Consider the following 18,460-nt stretch of genomic DNA (forward strand, 5'->3'; position numbering starts at 1 on the left):
GTTTGATGTCCCTCCATTGTGCCTCTTCCCTGGCCTGGGGTTTACGTAGCAATGGCAAAGGTAATTGGGCCACTGAGGCCTCCACCAGGCAAGGCTCCTACATTGAGACAGGACTTAAACCTGGGACTGCTCCTTCCCTGTGACCCAGGCTTGTGGGCCTGCCCCAGGTTCTGAGGCTACCTCCTCTGAGGTCTGCAGGGGCCCTCCTGGCCACTTGTGCTCCTGTGGGACTTACATTTCTATAGATTCTGTCTGAAAGGCTGCTAACGCCAGAAACACACACACACACACACACACACACCATGGCTCTGCCTCAGAATTCCTCCATTATGCCTCTTTACTGGCTCCAGTTTACACAGTGAAGGCAGCGCTGAGCAGGGCAGGTGGGGCCAGGAGCAGATGGTTGCTTCTCCCTGTCAGTTCATCTGTCTGTAGCCCTGAGACGGCGCGGCGTTCCACACAATAGACTGAAGCAGACACCAGGAGCGGAAGGGCGGAAAGGAGTGAAGGCCTCTCTTTCCAGGTTCTCTTGACATGCTCAGCAAGGCCCTGGTGACGCAGCCAGAGGACTAAGCCACAGGTGAGAGGAAAAGGAGGGGCCTGCTGACCCAGCAGCACTTTTTCCTTCCAAGGCCTAAGAGCTATTAGCACTGGTGGCTAAGCCCCTAATCCTCCATTCAGTGCCCCGCAACTGCCCGTACTTCTGAGCCACCAAACATGGCTGTAGCAAGCTTCCACAATAGCTTTCCAGGGCCCTGACATCCAAGTACCTCACGGTTCTTAACAGCCCAGCCCCAGTAACTCACGCTCCTGTGTAGCACTGGTCTTTCCAATACCCCTCACTTGAGAGGGCAAGAAACCAGAACCGGACTACATACTTACCTCTGCTGAGGGGTCCTGACCTACAGGGACGGGGTGTCTTTAAACTGTGGGCCAAGAGCCGAACGCCCAGAAACAGGCTCCGCTAACCTACATTCCAGATACGCTAGTGAGTTTGGTTCAAGGTTCAGTAGGACAAGATGGTTTAGGTCGGTGGTTCTCAATCTTCCCAATGCTGCGACCCTTTAATACAGCTCCTCATGTTGTGGTGACCCCAACCATAAAGTTATGTTGTTGCTACTTCATAACTGTAATTTTGCTACTGCTGTGAATCATAGTGTAAATATCTGATTTGCGACCCTCAAAGAGTTTGTGATTCACAGGTTGGGAGCCATTGGTCTCCGTGGTGACAATGCAGATAGTAGACAGGACACTCAGTGGGGATGGCCCCTGCTGCGGAGTGTGGTGGTGTTGACTCTCCTTGGGACCGGAGGGAGGAGCAGAGAAGGACCGAGGTGACGAGTTCCATCAGCCTGTAGAAGCGGGCGTTCAGGAAGGAGTGCCACTGCACTGGCTCAGGGCCTGATTGGGACATCAGAGGAGCCAGGGCACATCAGTCGTGCTGGTGGGGACAGCAAGCCAGGCTCAGTCTGGATGTGGTTGTCGTGCCCCAGGTTTCCCAGACCCAGCAAACAGAGGCCCAGAGGGGGAGGTGAGATTTCCCAGGGTATCCTGGTGACTCAGAGACACGGGCTAGAATCTGTGCCTCCTCTAGAGTGACCATTGTTCCGTCTGCGTCCGTGTGACTCAGTGCAGGCCCCTTCCTCTGGTGACCGCTTGAATGAGCCTCTCCTACGAAGGAACCCACAGAACTCTGCAGACTGTGTGGTCATAGCCCTGGCTGTTGCTAGCCAATCATGTGACCTCAGTGACCCACTTTGGACTTTAGGCTCTGCAAGTGAAGATGCAGTAGGTCAGTCAGAGCTGGTGACTTCTAATGGCCGTCTCAACTCACTCTGAACTAACACACAGTATAGACTCCAGTGTCCCCTCATCTGCGCCTGCTAACCCAGCCCTTCCAGAGGAGCTCTTGCCACCCCACTCACTCACTGGGTCAGCAGGTGTTTACCAAGCTCCCAGTGTGTGCCCAGCCCACCCTGCAGGTTCACATCAGAGCCTGGGGGATGGGCAGAGTCCCTGTGAGATGGTAGAGAAGCTTCCTAGTCAGCCCCAGCAAGAGTTGGCTGCCAAGGCTTCTGAGGTGCTGCTGACCTGGGTGGGGGTCAGGGTAGATCTGGGGGTGCCCACCAGGGTCATATCAGAATCAAAACCTCCACCTTGACCTTATTCATATTGGTCTTAATCACCAAGCCAAGCTCTTTTAATGTCTAGAGGCCAACTCCAAGCCCCTGACGCATGTACCAATCCTGTGTTCCTTTTCTCAGTCGGGACCTGCCGGGAAGGGGGTTGCTTTTTTGAGCACACAGATCTAGGAATCTCAGGTGTGAAGAGACTGAGCAAGAGAGAGAGCTGAAGGGCCCTGAGGCTCAGAGGTGAACACTTCCCTGGCCAGCCTCCTCTCCAAGCTCCACGGTCTGGGTACCTGTGTGGCAAGTGGCATGGTGTTTTCTCTCATCATCGGCCCCTAACTCAACCCCCACCGTCTCAGAGAGGTCTTCATACACTGTAGGGTGTAGCTTCTGCATAGTGGGAGCGCCCCTTCTGTTCCTTGTCTACCCCTTGTGACTGCTACTCACCACCATCTCCCTCATGGGGTGCTGGCTTCTTGTCTCCTGTGGGCCCCACAATCGAAGCAAATCCCTTGCCTGGGTGCTCCAGGTCCATGCCAGCTGGACAGTGGTCCTAGAGCAACCTACAATGGGGGCCTCCGGGCACCTCAGCTACACGGTAGAGATGCTGGCCTCACATCCTCAGACCCCAGGCTAGTCCAGGAGCAGCCCATCCCTCAGACCAGCATCCTCAGCAGGCTAGCATCTGTCAGCCTACACAGGGCTCTGAAGCCCCGAAGCCACAGGTCTCTGGCCATCCTCTCTGCCCTTGAGATTCACTGAGCTGTACTTCCATAACCTTCTAGATAAGGCAAAACTTCTCAGGCCTTCACCATGGCCTCCAGGCTGTACACACTCACCTGAATACCCTGGCAGCCTGCTTCTTGATGTGGGGCCTCTGTCCTGCCCCACCCGAGCAGGTCATCCCCTTCTCCATAGCCCACAGTCATCCCTCCCTAGACTGGAAAGTGTTTCTTCCTCTGACTGAGTCTTGCTCAGGCCAGAAGCACTTTTAGCAGGGCCATGGCCTCTGTCTCTGTGTCCCAGGTGGCTGGCTCATAAATGCTTAATGAACAAGTGAGTGAGCAAATTCCAATTGAATGCAACAAATAGTTATCGAGCTGCTGGGCCTGGCGGGGTGGGGCGGGGCAGGTGGTAATGGATTGAGCTGACTATGCTCAGCTCTGTCCAAGTGAGCTCGTGTCAGGGCCAGGGGACTGGGAAGGGATGGGGTAGGAGAGCTCATGGAGAGGCGTTGTCAGTTGGAGCAATATGGAGGAACGAACTTAGGGTCCTGAGACCCCAGTCACAACCTGAGGCCACCAGACTGACAGGGGTTGAAAATTCCGTGGGGGACTCTGGGGAAGACAAGACGAGACACCCTTCCTTTATTCCAGGGCCTCCACTCGGTGTCACCTTGGCCCCTCTGCAAGCCAATTAGGCCCCAGTGGCAGCAGTGAGATTAGTATTCTTAGTATGATATCTCCCGGATGCTGAATCAGCCCAAGCTTAGGGAGAGAAGGTCACTTTATAAGGGTCTTGGGGGGGTTGATGCCTGGAGTTGCGCTGTGGGAGCTGTAGGTGGCTGAGCTAGGCAGGCAGCCTCAGTTTCTGTTGACGAGCAGCCCGTGGGGCAGCTTCGAGGGCCGCAACCATGAACGGCACGGAGGGCCCCAATTTCTATGTGCCCTTCTCGAACGCCACAGGCGTGGTGCGCAGCCCCTTTGAGTACCCACAGTACTACCTGGCGGAACCCTGGCAGTTCTCCGTGCTGGCAGCGTACATGTTCCTGCTCATTGTGCTGGGCTTCCCCATCAACTTCCTCACGCTCTACGTCACCGTCCAGCACAAGAAGCTGCGTACACCGCTCAACTACATCCTGCTCAACTTGGCTGTGGCTGACCTCTTCATGGTCCTGGGAGGATTCACCACCACGCTCTACACCTCACTGCATGGCTACTTCATCTTTGGGCCCACAGGATGTAACATCGAGGGCTTCTTCGCCACACTGGGCGGTATGAGCAGAGGGATTGGGGTGTAGTGTGGGGGCCAAGGGGGCGTGAAAGGGCCTGGGGAGGGTCTGCAGCTTGGGAGCAGCAGCTTAACGGGTCTCTCCCCACTCCTCTTCAATTGGTCTCATCCGAAGCCCTTACGACAACACCGTGATGCTGAGCTAGGCTGTTTATTTAGAGCAAGCATTGAAGGCTCATCTATCTCATGAGTAATGCAAGAAACATGGATTCAGAGAGGTCAAGGGCTCACTGGGGAGTTATGGTGTGTGAGGGTATTCTCTGAGGCAGCTGAGCTGGGTCAGACTGAGGACCAGGATGAGTAAGAAAAGGCACAGAGGTTCTGGTCCAGGTGACAACTGGGTCGGGGTACTGGGCGTCTGACTGCCTTCTCAGTCCTGCTGGCCTCCATCATGAGTGCATGCTCCATACACTGGGAAGCTCAGAGGATTCATTTCTTTCTTTTCTTTTTGCCGCTTACTTTATTTTTTTATTGATTTTTATTGAGCTCTACATTTTTCTCTGCTCCCCTCCCTGCCTCTCCCCTCCCCTCCCCCAAGGTCCCCATGCTCCTAATTTACTCAGGAGATCTTGTCTTTTTCTATTTCCCTCGTTTGTTTATTTTCTTTTGCTTTCTATATTTGGGGGAGGGGCACAGTCTCACATAGTCCAGCCTGGCCTTGAACTGTGTAGCTGAGGACAGCTATACAGCTTCTCAAGTGCTGGGATCACAGGCATGGACCGCCTTGCCACACCGGGTGTTTCCAAACATCTCTCTCACTTGACTTGAAAATCAATGAGGCTACCACGGGAACAATGGAGCCTATTTAGCTGAGGAAACTGAGGCAAGGAGCAGGTGAAAAACTCATTCAGAAATGTGACAGGGCCAGAACCAGAGTTGGGGTCTCCTGACTGAGACCCAGCAATGCCACCAATGGACTTGGGCCTCACAAAGCCCAAGCAAGGCCGGGGCAATGGGTCCCAAGGATGCTATCTTATCTCCTCCATGTCCGGGGTGCTGCCGTGGTTGGCATCTTTGCTGCTGTGACCATCTTTTGTCAGCCTTCTGTGATCACGGCCCCCCAGTCTCCGGACAGAAACTGGGGTTACATGCTAGTGAGCTGGTCTCTGTGGGGTCAGACCCAAGTCGCAGCTGTCATCCGGAAATTCTTGTTGGTTGCACTCCCGTCACTCAGAAGTGTCCCGGGGCTGGTTTACTTTGTGGCCCTTCTCCATACTGGGTTTCCGTGGGTGACATGTGGGCTGGAGTCTGGAGCTCCCTCCTTGTCCCTGTGTTTCCCCTGCCGAAGCACTACCCAGTGTGTGGCCCAAAGCCGCAGCCCCAGCCATTCTGAGGCAGTGTCTCGTGAACCGAAAGCTCTAACCAAACAGAAAGGCTCTCAGGCCTTTGGCTTTCCTTTGCTCATCTCTGCCACATGGGTTCTTCATCCCCCTCCCTCTTCCTAGCCAAACTCACCACATCCCTAGGGCCGGGCTCAAGTCTCATGCTGCCCTGTGCTCTCTGGGTGTGTTTGCTTTCTCTGGTCTGAGGTCAGAGCTGGAGGACTGATAGCTACCAACTGTCTTGCAGGTGAAATCGCCCTGTGGTCCCTGGTGGTCCTGGCTATTGAGCGGTACGTAGTGGTCTGCAAGCCCATGAGCAACTTCCGCTTTGGGGAGAATCATGCCATTATGGGTGTGGCCTTCACCTGGGTCATGGCGTTGGCTTGTGCTGTTCCCCCGCTCGTCGGCTGGTCCAGGTAATGGCACTGAGCACTGCGTCTGGCAAGACCTTTGTGGGGTTCCCATTCAGAACACAGAGCCTGGGGCTGGTTCCAGGCATTATATAACATGGTCTGGCCTCCTAAGCCCCACCTGGTGACTTTCCCAGGCCATTGTCTGAGGCAGGGGAGAAGGGAGGGACAGTGAGTCTGATTCTATCGCTGAGCCATCCATGGCAAGGGGAACCCTGAACACCCCAACCCTTCCCCTTGACCCGAGTCCCTAATCCTCAGTTAAGTCAAAGCCAAACTACAATCCTCTTTGGTTGAGTTCTCCTGAGCATGGGGCAGTTCTCTGTGACCTTGGACCTCAGCCCCATGGGGAAGCTGAACTTTCCCAACATGCATGGTGTCATTATAGCTACCCCAGGAACTGGGGCCCATCCAGCCTCCAGGCCACCATCTCCAAATGTAGGTAAAGACAAGAGAGGGTAGGGACAGTGGTTTGGACACCTGGACAGGGTATTAGGTACCCAGAAGCCTCAGAGAATCTTCCTTCTCTCCTCACATCTCTGCCCTGCCCTTCAAGAACTCACCTAGTGGCCCTTGCTGAATCAGAGCCCATCATCCCAGGCTGGCCTCAGTCCTCATCTTCCTCCCCCTGGCTTGGCAGTTTCTACAGATACACTCAATGGACACCCTGGGGTTTCCGAGGGCAGTGTCACCATCCACAGACATCATCACAACAGCCTTGTTTCTAGAAGCTGCACCAACTCCCATAGAGGGCAGCAAGCCTATCCTAGTGCAGAATGCATTGCTATTGCTAGGAGACCCTCATCTCCAAACTGCTGCGTTTACAGGACAGGCCTCAGCCCTCCTGCCCAGCATCCTCTGCCAACTCATTTAAACCACCAAAGGGCATCAGGCTGGTGGAAAAGAGCCGTGTGGTCAAGTGTCAGGAAGCTTGAGAATTGCCCTAAGGAGAGAGACAGATAAGTCTTACCTGGCGATGGGGCCAGCAGATAAAGACACCACGCTTCCCAAAGCCTACAGTCGCTCCAGCCTCCATGGACTTAGGCTCAGCTGAGGAGGTGTTCCCTTCCAACTTTCTTGTCCCTGTCTCTGGTCCCCAGGTACATCCCCGAGGGCATGCAGTGCTCATGTGGGGTTGACTACTATACACTCAAGCCCGAGGTCAACAACGAGTCATTCGTCCTCTACATGTTCGTGGTCCACTTCAGCATCCCTCTGATCATCATCTTCTTCTGCTATGGGCAGCTGGTCTTCACAGTCAAGGAGGTATACGTGTCCCCAGACCCACGCTGGGTGGCCAGAGCTGGGTGCCGAGGTATGTGTGGACCCCATGGGCTGGACATGGTTCTGTACCCCTGCAGGCGGCTGCCCAGCAGCAGGAGTCAGCCACCACCCAGAAGGCTGAGAAGGAAGTCACCCGCATGGTCATCCTCATGGTCATCTTCTTCCTGATCTGCTGGCTCCCCTATGCGAGCGTGGCCTTCTACATCTTCACCCACCAAGGCTCCAACTTTGGCCCCGTCTTTATGACCGTGCCAGCTTTCTTTGCCAAGAGCTCCGCCATCTACAACCCGGTCATCTACATCATGATGAACAAACAGGTGCCTGGGGTGGGGAAAGAGGGAAATAGGGGGAGGGGGAGGGGATAGGGCAAGAGAGAGAAGTTCCACCCAGACTGCTGGCAGGCCACCAGCTCTCAGGCCGGCAACCTCCCAGTCTCTGGGTAGCCTGGAAGTAAGCCCTCCAGGTGACCAGGTGACCAGGTGACCTGACACCTGCTCCTGTGAAATACATCTGACAGATGGTCTGGAACTCGGCCTCATAAGTCAGCTAGAAGCCAGGCACACATGTGCAGCGGCACACGCTTATAATCTAAACGCTGAGGCAGGAGGATCTTGAGCTCCAGGTCAGCCTGGGCTACATGGTGATATGTATCCCCCCACTCCAAATTAGGATGTGGTCATGCACCTCTATAGCCCAGTATTCAGGAGGCTGAAGCAGGCACGTCAGAAGTTCAAAGCTTCTTTGTGATCTGGGGACCAACCTGGGCTACATGAGAGTCTGTCTCAAAAAAACAACCAGAAAATGACAAGTAGTTCCCAGGCCAGGAATGGAATGGTCTCACTTTTTGTACAGCTGAAGAAGTTACTAAAAATGCTAGATCTGGGAGGAGTGGGAACAAGCCGCTGTTAAAAGCCACGGTCTCTCTGCAGAAAAGGATGTGGTCTCCGAACTGAGACTCTGGGTTCATGTCCTAGCTCTGCCACGTCCAGGCTGTGTGATTTGGGAGAGTCAGTCTCCCTCTCCAGGCTCCTGTTTTCCTATCTATGGGGAGGGCCAAATCTTAAATTCTCAAATTACAAGAGATCATTCACAAAAGGTCCTAAGCATTCAAGGACACCGTGAAATATCATTTGATATTCTGCTCGGTTCCTGGCATCTCTGGCATTGGGGAAACATACACTTAGCAAGCTCTGCTAAGGAGCCAGACTTAGTGAGGGGACATTCTGTGGGTGGTGGGGCTGAGACTGGGCTGGGTGGTAGGGCCTGGTCCTGACTGGCACCTTCTGCCTTCCAGTTCCGGAACTGCATGCTCACTACCCTCTGCTGTGGCAAGGTTCCATTTGGTGATGAAGAGGCCTCTGCCACTGTCTCCAAGACGGAGACCAGCCAGGTGGCCCCAGCCTAAGCCTGGCCAGAGACTGGCTGACTGTAGGAGTCTCCTGTCCCCACCCACCCCAGCCACAGCCCCCACCAGGAGCAACACCCGTTGGAATGAGGTCATGCAGACTCCCTCAGTGTTTTCTTTGTTTTTAATTAATTCATGAAAGAAAAATGAGGCTCCCCACTCAACAAGGACAGCCCAAGAAAGGACATCCATCCACCAAGACCCGCAACCTGGAGTCCCCAATTCCCAGGGACCAGTGGTATCTGTACCCCTCCCCCCAGCTTGTTGCTCAAGAACATGACAACTGTCCCAGCGTAGGGCTAAGTGTCTAGGACAGAATGGAGCTCACAGTAGCTAACTAATAAATGCTAGCTGGATGAAGGGAGGAGCGAGTGACTGAATGAGTGGAGATGTGAGTGAGGGGAGTGATGGAGGGGAACACGTGTGTCCTCAAGTGCTCAGCCTGGCAGAGCCAGTCATGTTTGGCTGGAATCTATAAGCAATTGTTTTTACATCCCTGCCCTGGTTGTCTTCCCCACCCCGAGATGGAAATCTTAAGTTCCAGGTCCTGACAGCATGTGGCTGCTTCAAAGAGAGGTAGGGGAAGGGAGAGAGGGAGGGAGGGAAGGAGGAAGGAAAGGAGGGAGGGGAGGGAGAGAGAATGTGTGTGTGTGTGTGTGTGAGAGAGAGAGAGAGAGAGAGAGAGAGAGAGAATGTATGTGTGTGTGCAAGTACTTTGTATATAAACAGTACAGCTGGTACTTGTGTACAAAGATATTAATTAATAGAATTAACCATCCTGATTGTCTCTGCTTGTTAGTAACTGCTAGTGAATTGGCCGGGTCCAAGCACTCAGTCAGGGTATTTCCCTCAGCCCCAGTAGACTTTTACCAGTGACCCAGGCCTTCAGGCCTGTGCAGGGCTGGAGCTGGATTACAGGGATGACAATGACAGCAATGGGGGCTGCAGTCATTAGGACTGAGAGAGCATTATGACCAGGGGTCTCAGGCAAGACCTGGGTCCTGCCTCCAGTGCGGCATTCTTGGTTTATGTCTTCCAATCCTCCTTGGCCTGAGATCCTGCCCTCCCTCTTGGCATCTGGACACATTTGCTCTTCCACACCAACAATCAGGTAGCAACAGTTCCAGACCTGATTTCTAGAAGTTCCAGACGGAGTTCTAGAAGCCATGCTAATCTGCCTATCCTCAGGGAGTGACTGAGTCCCTGATGCCACCCTTATTCTGAAGAGCTCAGAAACACAGTGTAAGACCTGGACAGGCAGCCGGGCGATGGTGGCGCACGCCTTTAATCCCAGCACTCGGGAGGCAGAGGCAGGTGGATCTCTGTGAGTTCGAGACCAGCCTGGTCTACAGAGCTAGTTCCAGGACAGGCTCCAAAGCCACAGAGAAACCCTGTCTTGAAAAACAAAAAAAAAAAAAAAAAAAAAAAGAAAGAAAGAAAGACCTGGACAGGCCTCATCTGTAGGATACTCATGGATCCAGCTCCTAGCTCCCTTTCTGGATATACTATTTTCTTTGGCATTTGATCTTTCTTCATTCCAGAGAGTTTTGGGTTTGAGGCCAACAGGAATGATGGGGCACCAAAACTGAGCAGTTTCAGTCTGCATCCCTAGTCTGCATCCCTCCTCCACAGAACCACATCTGGGCTTCCACAGGCCCAGTTCTACCTAGGGACAGAGGCAAATGGGAGCTTTAAAAGCTCAGCTCCTATACTTGATGGCAGTGTAGGTAGCTCTCAAGCTCTTTACTTACAATGAATGGAAACTGGGAAGCTTCCATGACCCCTGTCCAGGGAGGGTTAGACTGTGTGGAGACAAGAGTCCAGGTCCCTGGGGAATGTGATGGAGTAGCCCCATCAATCTGAGAAACCCAGCTTGGGCAGGATAGAGACATGGTGGCCTCTTTAAGCTTCTGTATCTGCAAAGAGGAGCTTAGGCCTGCCCTTGAGGGGATTAGATGAGAACTAAAGGGCTTATGTGGCCAGCCCACTTCCTGACATGCTGAAGACACTGGTACACTCTGGAATTGTAGGCCTTGCCTCAGAGCTTCCCTTACCAGGACACCCCCACCTAGCAAGGGAATGGGATGGAGCCTCAGATGTGGAGTAACACCATCCTCCAAGGAGGAAAGGGTGCCAGGGCCTGGGATGGAAGCCCCTCAATGCTGTGGTGGGCAAGGGCAGGGGACAGGAAGGGGCTATCTGTTATGCTGTGTCAATGGGTGATGTCAGTGAGGGTTCATTTGGTCACAAGTGACAGGGAATCCAACCCATCTGCTGAAGCAGAGGCTGATCGCATTGGCTTATAGACATAAAATCTCCTCCCCTCTCTTCAGGCCATCTGGGTATAGAACCTCAGGCCTTCAACACTTTGTGTCTCTTGTCTGTGTTGACTTTACTCACTTGGCTTATCCCCAGAGGTGGAAAAATTGTCTGCAGCAGTCCCAAGGCCAGCAATCCCTCCAGAAAGAGGGTTTCCTGCCCCTTAATATAACCCTGGTGCCAGATCAGGTCCTTATTGGGCAGATATGGGTCACCTGATTATCCCTAAGCCCATCATCATGCCTAAGATGGAGCTTCATCTTCTGATTAGCTAGACCTGGGTCACCTGATTACCTCTAAGCCAATCACTATGCCTGATAAAGGGATTCCTCAATTGTCGTATGTTCATATACCACAAAATAAAGTTGACTTTACATAGTTAAGACCTCTGTAGGATGTGTTCCCCGAAAGAAACCAGGGGAACAGGATCAGGACCAGCACAGGGGAGCTGGGCAGGGATGTGCTAGAATACATTCCTGTGTGTGGTGGATTTGGGGTATTCCCATGGCTGCTACAGCTCTGGTTGTTCCCCATGCTTTACAGGCCAGGGCTAGCCTTGGTGGGAAACTTTAGTTGCCTGGTCTTGTCCTACCTTACTCTTCCATGCCTAGTTCATTTGTTCTGTGGAGTGTCACTTTTGCCCCGCCTTCTCCTGTCCAGGAAAAATGCCCCTTTAGAACCAGAATACTCTTGTTGTCATGGTGAAGGCAGCCTCCCCTTGTCACTTATCACTGTGGGTACAGGGTGAAGGGCTGCTGACCTGAGCTGGGATCTGTAATTCCCACAGGGCCACTTGCCAGGCTCCAGGCAAGCAACATTTGCGGAGTGTACAATCCATTCAGCCAATCACAGGTCAGACAGGGCTGTCACTCCCAGTAGAGAGACAGTACCTCAGATAGCATGGGGTGCCCGAGAGAAGTACAGTGCCAGTCCCAGGGCAAGTCAAGATACAGCTCAGCTGGTGCAGGGTTAGAGAGCCTCTGAAACTGTGTCCATTCATGGTCCCTTTGCCCGCGAGACCATAGTGTGGCGCCAGATAGGGGATCAGACGGAAGCACAAGTCAAACACCTACTGATAGTCATAAAAAAAACTTACTGTAAAATAAGTCTTTGGTATATATGCAATTTTACAATTGATTAAAGATTAAAATAAATTTGCATACTAATGAGATGGCTGTGCCTACTTTTTCAAAAGAATTTAGATCTTGGCTGAATATTTAGTGATGTAGGACACAGCATCTACAACGTTCTTCAGAGCTGGTTGATATTTGGAATTTTTAATCATCGATGCTGAGAATGCCTCTTTGCATAAATACATAGTATAACATGACAGAAGTATGTCTAGGCCATTTCAGGAATTGTTGGAAATCGTTTCCTTAGCCCAATCCAAAATTTACCGAGCAGTGTGTGTGTGTGTTTGTGCACGCACGCACATGCTAACAAATATGCCTATATGTATGTGTATATATGGAGATACTATCACCTGTGTGTATGAATATGGAGAATCTGGGGTTACATATGGGGTCACCCCAGCTTTTACATGGGTGCTGGGGTTCCAAACTCAGGTCCTCATCCTTGCACAACATGTGTGCTACTGATTAAGGCATCACTCTGCTCCCAAGTGATTGATTTATGTCTGAAACTCAAGTCAGCGATTCAAACAATTTTTTAAGATCAAACATTCTAACACAATGCAACCCAAAAGTGTTCTAATTTGACCCTTACATGCTGAAGGATGATGGTGAGAAAATACTAAGCCTTTGTTTTCCGCAATTCAACTATTATGTTCCAATAACATAGAGCGCTTTGTGTGTACATCAAAAACAAGCAAACAAAACCCTGTGTTTCACAACATCCAATAGTTTGGAATCTAAGCTGTGTTCCGGGCAGTTTGTTGGTGTTGCACGGTGTGAAGGCTTGTGCAGTACGATGTACACAATCATGTTCAGAACTGTGAAGGCTTTGTGAAGTCACGGGATGTAACACTGGTGAGCCCTGCCTGAAACACCTCAGATTCATTGACTTTAAGTTAATGCAAAAAAAAAATTTTTTTTATTATGTTTTGTTTATTGTACCTGTCAGGGGAGGGGGAACACATGTCAGGGAGTGGGAATACACGTATGTTAAAGTATGGATATTGATGTTAGAGGACAGCTTTTGGAAGTCAGTTTTCTTCTGCCACACGGATCTCAGGGTTGGAACTGGAAAGGTCATCAAGTTTGCCAGCGAGTGCCTTTTCCACCTGCCCTTGAATTACTCTTTGATCATTGTGTGTTCAGAAACTTTCTACTGTTCTCAAAGTTCTGCCAGCTCCCATTCAAGGGCAGGACCTGTATGGGCTCGAGGCCCACCTAAGAACTGGGGGTCAGAAGGATCAAGGAGACATCAGAATGAATGACACTTCATACAGCACTTGTTGGATGCACACGGCTTCCCTCCCAGGGCCGGGGCCAGGGTTCCGGGGAGGCAGCCTGTGCAGAGATGAGCTTGATGGAGGGCCCGGGAGGGAGGGAGGGAGCGCTAGCTGCTGGCTTCGTTTTCCCTTTCCTTCGGTCAGTGATCCCCTCTAAGTCCTAGCTGGGCACCTGACAGTGTGACACTGTTTCCCTCTCGTCTGTGATGGCTCAGACGCGCGCACGCAGGCTCTGAGCTGTGCATTTCAGAGAATGGAAACGCCCTCCTTCTCCGCAGTCCTTCTTGCTGGCTAGAATGTGGTCACAGTGACCGGACCTGCAGTGGTCATGCTGGATCATGAAATGGACCTGACGTGCAGAGGGTGAAGAGAGGATCTGGCTCCCCTGGAGCTGCCTCACCTTGGATCTTCGCCAGCCATGGTGACGTCAAGAGCTTCTGAAGGGATGCCTTCAAGACAGAATGGTTATTTGGGGATTACCGCACCTATCTTAAGTGGCACAGAGGGCTTCCGGGTTGCAGCCTAGAGTCTGAGCTTGGGAACTTCAGCCTCTTCGTGTGTAAAGAAAAGGATGAAGTTTACACAGACATCGGGCATGGAGGAGGCTGCAGTTTCACGCCATCTGATGCACTGAGTGACCAAAGTTAGAAAATAAACGCTCCGATGTCCTGATGGCATCGTACACAGCAGAGGCACTCTGATCTTCTCAGAGTTCAGGACATTTATCTCTGAAGCTGGAGCAAGTCCCAGGGCAGGAGGAGAAGGTTCCAGAAGGAAGGCAGCCCCCCACCCCCAGCCCCACAGAGAAGTCAGGAGGTTGGCAGAGGGCACTGCTTCTGCCAACAGTCTCCCTAACTCGCTCTCATCTCCCTGTCAAGCGGCAAACCCCTTGGAGAATTTTTAGATCTCTGAGTTTTTCCCAAACTTCCTTCCCAACACAAAACTCGCTCCTGGCACAGCCTGGGAGCAGGGTTTCAGCAAAGCTCGTGGGAATGTTTACGCCACAGACTCTCTGCACTTCTCAGTTCTTGGAAACACCCCACAAATGGATCAAAATTGCAGCCCCCGCTTGTGCCAGCTCCCGTTTGCCTCTTTGCCTCCCCGTAGCCCTTTCCCTGTCTGGCACTGGGCCAAGGGCAATTTGCAGGTTCCTGTTCATTCAATGGAGCCACCAAACCACAGCAGCAAGTCTGGCGGACCTACTGTGTGCCAGTGTTGGGCAAGGTGCCAGAGACAGCTCTCCTCCACCTCAGGAGTCAGGGGCCTGTAAGTCAAAGCTGTGACTCAAAACCCTGGAGGCTCAAGAGTCGCTCAAGAGTTGGTGACTCTGATCTTCTAAGGGTCTGAGGTGGTGTTCCTGAGCGAGCCTTACTTACCTGAGTGAGAAGGGATATTCCAGAGAAGGTAGGTAGGGATGAAGGAGGCTTTTTAGGCCCAGTGTAGCAGCAACTACACTCCCAAAATTCACAGCTTAAAACAGCAACTAGCTGGGGGATTCTGCTGATGGGGCTCCAGCTCGGACCATGTCTTCTGAGATCCTTCAAGCATTCACTGGTCAAGTGAGGGATTGGCTGATGACTGGCTGGTGGCTGGATGACAAATGACTGGGGCATGGGTCTCAGCATCCAACAGACTAGCCAGGGCTTATTCCCAGGGCAACAGGATCAGGACAACACCGTTCCCACAGTAGCTCACCAGCACAAGGCTAGCGATGACCTAGGGCTGAGCTCTACAAAGTCTCATGGAATGTGAGGGTAGATAAGGGTAGAGATAGAAACCCAGACCATCTGTACGTTAATTTGACAGAGGAGCACAAAGCATGGTGTCCTGGTACTAGCTATAGCCCATTCAAAGGCCACAAGGTGAGGGTTTTAAAAAAGTTTATTACTGAAAGTCGAAAAGCAGAGTCTCAGGGATGCTAAGCCCACTAAGCCACAACCCAAGCCCTACCTGCAGTGTGGCTGAACTGTGGGATTCCAGGGAGAGGAGAGCATCATGAACCTGATGGAAGAACTCAAACTTCCTCCCAAAGGAAGTAGGGAGCCATGGAAGGCTCTAGATATAGAGTGAGGTCTATTTTCACTGCAAAGAACTTTGAGGAGCACAAACTTTCTCAAACCAGACCTGTGATGATGGTGAGCTCTCTGGGGAAAATCCCAGAACATCGAGAGATCACAGAGGGAGAAACATGTAAGTCTTCATTATACTACCCTCTAACCTCTCCCCTGGGGTAACTGCTGACTCCACACTGGCGTGAGTCCTGGGAGACTTGCTTCAAGGCTGATTTCTTCATTTTCACAGCTGTGGACCATTCCATCGTGAAGAGCCCACAATTGACTTAGCCTGTTTCTACCTGAAAAGATTTTCATTTGCCTTGAATTTCTGCTGATACTGGGGCAAAGTTCCTGTTTGCCAGTTCCCCTGTTTCTCCCCAGGAAGGGGGTGGGTGCACTGTGGGGCAAGCTTATCTTTGCTACATAAGATGTTGAATTGCATCTCAGATGACCGGCCCATCAGCCTCGCCATACACACACACACACACACACACACACACGTCATTGGCAGTCAACGTGAGAAAGGCGTGTCTCCTATTTTGTATGAGAAATACTGCCATTCAGCAAGAAGAGAGATACAGCTTGTTTCAGTCCACACTGTTGTTTCTGTTTGGTTTGACTCTTTGAGTCAGGGGACTGGTTGTGTCGTCCAGGCTAACCTCAAACTCCCAACCGTCAGTTGGAACGACAGGCTTGAGCCACCAGGTCTTTCTGAGACCTTGTCATATGAGCTGTGGCGTATTTTATAGCCAAGGAGCAATTGACTCAGGCCTATGTGATTCATTGAAAAGTTACTTCTCCTTTTCATTCTTCTAGACGACACAGCCCTTCCTAGGAGTGAGGTGGAGTGCCCAGGCTTAGGGGGACCCCTTCCTAAGTCACAGCCCTGTCATCCTGGCCAGTGTTCCAGGGTTTGGTACTACGATGGAAGCAGTGACTTACGCCTGTCCCAGTGTGAGTGTCTTTGAATGCCAAGCACACCGAGGACAGTGGCCATCAGCCAAGGCCATATGAGATCCTGCCACAGCCTCAAACTGTAATATATTCTAGAACAACAGAATGGCACAGAAGGAAGAAACAGACAGAGAGCCTTCCTGGGCAAGGGGAGGCCGCTGCCTCTAAGCCATTCCCTCCCGTGGGCCCAATTGCTATGTTGTGACAAACTGAGGCCAGCAGTTGTTTGGGAACACAGCCAACAGCCCCCTGCTCACTTGATGGGATCAGGGGTCCTTTTGGGCACCCCCACAACTCAGGCGTTCCCCCACTCACTGTCAGCACTACCAACTAGGTAGGATCCAGTGACTCCATCTCCCTATTTTCCTTAGGACCCACAGGGCTGAGGCAGGGTGCTGTTTGGAGAGAGAGCCTTTCTCGCCAGGCCAGATTGGCTTCCACCGCTCAGGTGGTGAGCCTGTTGACCACTGGTGAGAGGTATTTAAGGCTCGAGGTTTGGAGGCTGGTATCTGAGTGAGCAGCAGGCCTGCCGCTGCCTGTGCCATGGCTCCAGGAAGTGTCTCCAGCACTTCTTTCTCCTCTTCTCTATCCAGGGACACATCACCCCATGGATCATCTGAGCTCTCCGGGACTGACAAACCAGGTAGGCAGGGAGGTAGAATTCTTTCCATTTACGTCAAGGTCCCTGGAAGCCCAGTGATAAAAGCTGGGAAGGCGCACACAGCTATAGAGACCAGTTCCCACCACACAGATGGGGGACCCAGTCCTAAAAAGGATGGTCCTGGGGGCATAGCTGGTTTGGGACTCTGGATGAAGACTCCGGTTGTGGGCTGCCAGTGGCCCTGCTATAGGAGGAGTCTCTGATGGCTTGTAGTTTCATCTGGCTTTTTCTTTCTATTAAAAAACTTCTCTTTCGCCGGGTGGTGGTGGCACACGCCTTTAATCCTAGCACTCGGGAGGCAGAGGGAGGCAGACCTCTGAGTTCGAGGCCAGCCTGGTCTACAAGAGCTAGTTCCAGGACAGGCTCCAAAGCTACAGAGAAACCCTGTCTTGAAAAAACAAAAAAACAAAAACAAACCTTCTCTTTCTTTTGAGTCTGAATTTTGCAATCATTTTGATAGCATAGTTTCTGAGTTTAAATCATGTACTTTCAGCTGGTGGGTCCTCCCCCCCCCCCCGCCCCGCACACTTCTCTTCCCCACCCCCCCCCCACCCCACCCCCCACCCCCCGCGCACACTTCTCTCCCAAGCCCTTCACTCCCTTGAAGCTTTTCCAAAGAACTGCATGGCTTCCCCATGTTCAACACGCGGCGACCTTTAGTATGTCGCCATGCTTGGCCACGGCCACATCCTGTTTTAGAATTCAATCATTTCCTAAGAAGAAAAGCTGAGCTGTAGCTCCTGGCACTCACGCCCCAGCCTCACTCCACCTGTGTCTGTGGGCTCACGTCATCCCGTGCACGGCCCTGTGACTGGCTTTTTTGCTTGCTTATATTTAGAAGCACTTTCTGCTGTGGCAGCTCACGTGTCCGTCGTCTTCATGGCCACGTAGTACTCCAGTGCACCTGCATGTATGTGTGGTCAGGCATCGGGTTGCTTCCACGTTTGGGCCGTCAGAAATAAACGCTCGTGTGCACTGCTGGTGGGCTAGGGACAGAGCCCAGGGCCTCGTGCACACTCTGATGCACACTGGGTACCTCTCTGCCGTGGCAGCCCAGCCCCTTCACCCTCGTGCACCAGTCTTCACTTACATTTTCACTTTTTTGGGGGGGTCACACTCTCAGGAATGCGATTGTTTCTGCCTTTTATTTTTTTTCCCAAAATAAGTCTCTTTGAAACCTTTTTTAGAATTGATAGAGGCATGATAGCACACACTTGGGAGGCAGAGGCAGGTGGATCTCGGTTCAAAACCAGCCTGCCTTCCTTGGTGAGCTACAGGGGGAGGCTGTCTCGATCCCCTCCGCCAATTATCTGTGCGCGTGCGGAGGTCAGAGGATGGCTTTTTGGAGCTGGTTTTCGCCTTCCACTGTGCGTTCCCAGGACTGGACTCAGATCATCAGGCTTGGCAGGAAGCTCCTTTACCCGCTGAGCCAGCTTGCCGGCTCCCTTTAGTTTTACTTGTATTATCCCATAAACGAGACCGTTTTCAAGCAAGTATAT

At 52.2% G+C, this 18,460-nt stretch overlaps 2 protein-coding genes across 4 annotated transcripts in view; both read left to right on the forward strand.

The window, feature by feature from the left end:
- Positions 1 to 990: 990 nt before the first annotated feature.
- Rho (rhodopsin) lies at positions 991 to 9,115 on the forward strand. Its single transcript, XM_050148513.1, has 5 exons — positions 991 to 4,123; positions 5,709 to 5,877; positions 6,972 to 7,137; positions 7,233 to 7,472; positions 8,450 to 9,115. The coding sequence occupies exons 1-5, from the start codon at positions 3,763 to 3,765 to the stop codon at positions 8,558 to 8,560; spliced, it is 1,047 nt and encodes a 348-aa protein (XP_050004470.1). The 5' UTR covers positions 991 to 3,762; the 3' UTR covers positions 8,561 to 9,115.
- Positions 9,116 to 16,796: 7,681 nt separating this feature from the next.
- The window catches only part of H1-8 (H1.8 linker histone), a 5,321-nt gene continuing 3,657 nt past the window's right edge, over positions 16,797 to 18,460 (forward strand). For all 3 annotated transcript variants that reach the window (XM_050148609.1, XM_050148610.1, XM_050148611.1), the window contains exon 1: positions 16,797 to 16,943. In XM_050148609.1, coding sequence (XP_050004566.1) covers positions 16,844 to 16,943 — 100 coding nt within the window. In that variant the 5' untranslated portion in view covers positions 16,797 to 16,843. The remainder of the gene's footprint in view (positions 16,944 to 18,460) is intronic.

The sequence above is a fragment of the Alexandromys fortis genome, unplaced genomic scaffold (assembly GCF_014885135.2).
Source record: "Alexandromys fortis isolate MF-2015 unplaced genomic scaffold, M_Fortis_MF-2015_v1.1 scaffold_59, whole genome shotgun sequence".
NCBI classification, from domain to species: domain Eukaryota; kingdom Metazoa; phylum Chordata; class Mammalia; order Rodentia; family Cricetidae; genus Alexandromys; species Alexandromys fortis.

What these genes read in the sequence shown, in the direction of transcription:
- Rho (XM_050148513.1), top strand. Translation starts at nt 3,763, where the DNA reads ATGAACGGCACGGAGGGCCCCAATTTCTATGTGCCCTTCTCGAACGCC. An exon ending in TGGTCTTCACAGTCAAGGAG is followed by an intron (nt 7,138 to 7,232) that starts GTATACGTGTCC and finishes GTACCCCTGCAG; the next exon opens with GCGGCTGCCCAGCAGCAGGA. An exon ending in ACATCATGATGAACAAACAG is followed by an intron (nt 7,473 to 8,449) that starts GTGCCTGGGGTG and finishes TCTGCCTTCCAG; the next exon opens with TTCCGGAACTGCATGCTCAC.